We start from the raw sequence: 5,837 nt of genomic DNA on the forward strand, positions 1-5,837 counted from the left end.
ATAGGTAGCTCAACAACTGGTCAGTAAGGTAGATAGAGTTGAAATAAAAATAATATTTACAACTGGATGAGAGAATTTGTTCAAAATTGTATTTTGTGTGAAATAGTATGAAAAACAGCGGTAGACATCGGTGGTGTGATCTGGTCATTTTAGAACTTTAGGTTTTTACTGTTCAGGAGTCTGGATGCAGTGAGGTAGAAATTGTCATACAGCCTCAATGTTCTGCATGGCAGACTGTGGTTCCTCCTGCCTGAAGGTAGGAGGACGACATCTACATATAGATGTGGGGTTCCTGGTAATCTGTGTTGCCCTCACTAGGCAGCGTCCCGATGGTTGGCAGTGTGACCCCAATGATTTTTTTTTTTTGCCAACTTTACTGCTCTCGCTAGTGCCTTTTTGTTTGCCCTTACTTGGATATGTTTTGTTGTGCTACTGTCCTCCATACAATTTTGAATGTTGGTTGAATCAGTCCCCCTCACTTTCAGGTCGTTGGTGGCAGTCTCTTTGAAAAGACGTTCAAAACAACCCTGCAGTTTAAACGATTGTTCAAACATGACATGTTATTTTCATTTTGTGTTAACTAGTGAGAAATGTGTGTGTATATTCTGAAAGTACACTGTGTTCTCATGTGTTTTTTGGCAGAACACCGTGTTCTGCCGTTTACCTGCCAGCATGTAGATTCTTGACTGACTGAACGGCCCTCTGTCATGTCTTCAGCTGTGGACCACAGAAAAGGTAGACACTGTTTTGTCCTGGAGCTGTAGCTTTGGTTTGTGGTGAAGTGATGAACTGAATAACCCTTTTACACTTGTTATACTCTCCAAATTAGAAAAGTCTAATGTTTGTTTCATCTTCTAACCGATGCAATTAGAAAACTTAATAAAACAATATTTTTTACTGCAACTAGTTACACCTTAATGTCATATTCATGCAGGGATTCTGAGATTAAAGAGTATTTGGCAAAACAAGAGAGGACATTTTCTTCTAAAGTCTCAAATGTTAGACCACAGGAGTGTAGCTTTAAAAACACTTCTACGTGTCTTCTCATTTGTTTTTTGCCCAAAAAAAAATTGTGAAAAGAGTTATTCTGATTAAGACTCATCAAGAGAATTTTTACTTTATTTTTTTATTTTTTTTTTTTGGTTGAACTAAATCAGAAAATCTTGTTTACAAAATCTGAATTTTGTAATGGGCTGCACGGTGGCGCAGTGGTTAGCGCTCTTGCCTCACAGCGAGAAGGCCCCGGTTCGAATCCCGGCTGGGACCTTTCTGTGTGGAGTTTGCATGTTCTCCCCGTGCATGCGTGGGTTTTCACCGGGGACTCCGGCTTCCTCCCACCATCCAAAAACATGCTTCATAGGTTAATTGGTGACTATAAATTGACCCTAGGTGTGTCTGTGAGAGTGAATGTGTGTGTGATTGAGGCCCTGCGACGGACTGGCGACCTGTCCAGGGTGTACCCCGCCTTCGCCCTTCAGCAGCCGGGTTAGGCTCCGGCACCCCCGCGACCCCGACAGGGAAGAAGCGGTCAAGAAGATGGATGGATGGATGGATGGATGAATTTTGTAATTTTAAAAGACAGAAAAAATGCTGAAACTTTACCTCATTTCAGAACAAGAAGGGCGAGGCCTTTCAAGGTGATCAGTCGTGATCTCCATCAGCATCCTGACTGTCAGCAGAGGGAAAGCTGTGACCTCCAACAGAATGTCCACAGTTCTGCTTCTCTGTGAAGGTCATGACCTCCTCTGACCTCACCTCCACCAAATTCCACACAATGCACTCTGAAATATACCATTCTCCTAAACCTCCAACCCAGACGGGTCCATCATATTTCCAGAGGAAAATTGGATTCATCACTCCAGAGAAGGCGTCTCCACTGCTCTGGAGTCCAGTGGCGGTGTGCTGGATTTATTGTACAGGTGGCATCCTACGACAGTTTCACGCTGGAATTCCCTGAGCTCCTGAGAGCGTCCCATTCTGTTACAAATCTTTGTAAAAACAGTCTTCAAGCCTGAGTGCTTGATTTTATTCACCTGTGACCAAATGATTAGGACACCTGATTCTGATCATTTGGATGTGTGAGCAAATATCGAATATCAAACAGTTGCTTCTTCTCTGTGTCCACCAGATGGCAGCAAATCTTTTCCAGCTAAAGTTATGACGGATAAAAACTGACGAAGAAGCCTATAGAGCATTTCAGAATTTTTTTATATATATCTTTTACCCACAAAGTTAAAATACAATCAACTTTTTAGACTAAATATCATGTTTAATTAGTCTCTATAAATTGCTAAAAAAAACTTTGAAGCAAGGATAAAAATTAAGGAACTTTGTTTTGGCTAAAAGTAAATAAAACTCTTGAGCAGACATGTTTGAATTTTCAGGACTTTAATGGTTACCACTTTAATGGTTACAGCAGGTAAGAAGAGCATCCTATTTGGCAGAGATGACAACACCTCTGATAACTTTTCTAATGATTTTACTTATTTTCGCGTCTTTCAGAAAGACTTCTCCAGCATCATCAGCCTGACAAAATGAGCGACCGTGAGTTTGAAATTCTTTATTAAAAACGTTTTCCAGGTTTATTGCTATATATTTTGTTAATATATATATATATATATATATATATATACGTTCATCAGATCTTTAATTTTGACCCCTCCTTAGTGTCCTTCTGATTGAAAGTTTTTTTTCTTCATATTTTTAATAATCAAATGCAATGATCAAGGTTTTTAATCGTCTCAGCAGCAAGTAATCATGTTTTTTCTCTCTTTGCTTTTTTTATGAATGTAGCAATGGAAATGGTGAGTTTACTTGTTTTCTTTTATAATTTCTTAGTTCAAGGTTAAAATTTGTGGTTAATATTGAGCTGTTCCTCATCCCTCAGTATCTTGAAGAACTGAAGGGAGAGGATTCAGACAATGAATCTAAACAATTAAGACAATATTTTGTTCTTTCCTGCAGGATGGCAGGTTTGGTAATTGCTTTTTTTCTGTAATTTGAGAAGCTTTTTTTGTGTCTCTTTCCGGGAAAAGAACATGGACGGCCATGGACACGGACATGGTCATGGACATGGCCACGGACACGGACATGGTCATGGACATGGCCACGGACATGGCCACGGTCACGGACATGGCCACGGACATGGCCACGGGCATGGACATGGACACGGACATGGCCACGCGCACGGCCATGGACATGGACATGGCAACTAAAGAAAATCTATTAACATGATGCCAAATGAGAAATTAAGTATAAAATCAAAACATTGGAATCAAACATGGAATCAAAACTAATTTTTTTCTTCAATAAAATAATCTAAAAAGCAAGAATTGTGACTGGTCTTCATTTTTATTGCTTGAATATTCAAAATCTGGGAGAAGGTTCATTGATAAATAAATGTGTAAACAAAGAAAAGTGTTTTGATTTCTTTTTCGCATGCGTGCAAAATCTTAAAAACAGACAGATGTTTTGGCAAGGAAAAAACGTGAATCAAGCTTATAATGTGCATGTATATAAATGCACAATAGAAGAGGAAAAAAATGAAACAGAGGAAGGAAACAGTGATATTACAAAAAGTATTCACTCACTCATCCAAATGATCAGAAGAGTTTGGGAACAACAGCCACTAAGTGGTAGACCACATGAACTAGTGGATGCTGAAGTGCAAAAAGGTCTCTGACTGTCTGCACAGTCAATCACTACAGAACACCAAACTTCTTATGACCTTTAGATGAGCCCAAGTACAGTACGCAGAGAGCTTTGTGGAATGGGTTTTCATGGCCAATCAGCTGCATCCAGGCCACACATCACCAAGTGCAATGCAAAGCGTTGGGTTGAGTGGTGTAAAGCACGCCGTCACTGGACCCTAGAGTAGTGAAGACGCCTTCCCTGGAGGGATGAATCATGCTTTTCCATCTGGTAATCTGATGGACCAGTCTGGGTTTGAAGGTTGTCAGGAGAACGGTACATTTCGGACTCCATTGTGCTGAGTGTGAAATGTGGTGGAGGAGGAATGATGGTGCGGGCTTGTTTTTCAAGAATCAGGTTTGGTTCAAGTGAAAGTAACTTCTTATTCTTCAGGATACCAAAATATTTTGGAGAAATCCATGCTCCCAACCTTGTGGGAACAGTTTGGAGCAGGCCCTTCCTCTTCCAATATGACTGTGCACCAGAGCACAGAGCAAGGTCCATAAAGACATGGAGGACAGAGTGTGGTGTGGATGAACTGGACTGACCTGCACAGAGTCCTGACTTGGACCCATAGAACACCTTTGGGATGAATTAGAGCAGAGACTGAGAGCCAGACCTTCTCCACCAACATCAGTGTGTGACCTGACCAATTCACTTTAAGAAGAATGGTCAAAAATTCCTATAAACACACTCCTCAACCTTGTGGACCGTCTTCACTGAAGAGTTGAAGCTGTAAGAGCTTCAAGAGGTGGACCGACATCATACTGAACTCTATGGGTTAGGAATGGTGTGCGTATTGAATAGTTACACATGCACCTCAACCTACGAGAGTTCCTGTATTGTGAAAATGGCGGAATAAAGAGTAACCCTAATAAGAAATACTACTAGAGATGGCACGCTAGCCTGTTACTATTGTTAAAGACACGTAAAGAACGACACCATATTGGAATGGTGTGTAAACCACTGAGTCATATATCACTAGAGGTGGCCTGCTAGCTTGTTGAACACCATAGTGGAATGGTATACTGTTTACTGCTGTGTTACAATTGTACAAACAGAGCTGGAAAACAAGATTGTGATTGTTCACTAGTAAATTATTGCTGTCAGCTGATAAAGGAGAACTTCTAGAAAACATTTTAAAGATCTGAGTGAGTTAGTTTACTCTCAATAATGAACGTTTAGGCCGGGTGTGTTCCTCATCCACCTTGATCTGAGAAAATCTCTGATTAGTGTCTGACACAGAGAAGTATTTGGCGTTTGACATACGAGACACAACTTCTTCAACAGTGAGCAATAAATACATTTCTTGTTTTATTGTTTTGTTCAAGTCCTTTGGATCCATGCATATTTTCATGGGTGTAACCACAGTGACCATTCTGTTAACCCACTCTGTTGGCTCTGTCTGCCTGTAATCCCCCCCCCAGGAATCCGTCTGGGTGCATGAGCTACTGGTGAGAGTATGTGGTCTATTTTAGACCTGGCAAACAACCAAGACCATCAAACAAATCATTATAGTCTTTCAGAATGTCCTGTTCTCTTCAAACATCTATGAACTAAGCCCAGTTTCAAACAAGTAGCACCTCAAACTATAGTGCTCACATCTTCCTGAGTGATTTCAAGACCAATCTTGTCTTTTTTTTCTTTGTACTCACAGATCAGTTGCTGCCACCTTGTGACCAAAAATGTTTTACTTGCTTTTGTTGAACCTGAAACTTCAAGTGCAGTGAGGGTTTTCAAAGATAATCTGTTCCTGTGTCCAGCTTACATATCACCTGTTTTTCATTTATCTTGAAGTTTTCTGTCCAAATCTCAGTGTTTGCATCTCCAGAATCCATCATAGCAATGACTTTTTCTCTGTTCTTACTGCTCCCAGAAACATGGCATTTTCACTTTCTCTCTGCTCTACTGTCTGCACTCTCTCACTGCTGCTTTCTTTGGACTTGGGATCTGCACTTCTTGGCAAAATGATTCTTTTTCTTGCACAGGTTGCTTGTTTGTCCAAAGGCAGGACATTTTTTTAACTGCATGCTTTAATCCACATCTGTTGTGGTTCATTTCTTTCAGCTCTGCTTTCACTGGTTTATTCTGCTTCTTAGACATTCCAGGGCATCATGTAAATCTTTTATTTGATTGGCTTTATTTCT

The 5,837-nt window shown here is 40.4% G+C and overlaps 1 protein-coding gene across 1 annotated transcript in view; it reads left to right on the forward strand.

The window, feature by feature from the left end:
• Positions 1 to 2,124: 2,124 nt before the first annotated feature.
• The window catches only part of si:dkey-248g15.3 (kininogen-1), a gene marked incomplete at its 3' end in the record, with an annotated part of 7,984 nt that continues 4,271 nt past the window's right edge, over positions 2,125 to 5,837 (forward strand). The window contains 2 exon segments of the mRNA XM_036210107.1: positions 2,125 to 2,419; positions 2,503 to 2,544. Of these exon segments, the coding sequence (XP_036066000.1) occupies positions 2,392 to 2,419; positions 2,503 to 2,544 (70 nt within the window).

This window comes from Oryzias melastigma, linkage group LG22, assembly GCF_002922805.2.
Source record: "Oryzias melastigma strain HK-1 linkage group LG22, ASM292280v2, whole genome shotgun sequence".
Taxonomy (NCBI): Eukaryota; Metazoa; Chordata; class Actinopteri; order Beloniformes; family Adrianichthyidae; genus Oryzias; species Oryzias melastigma.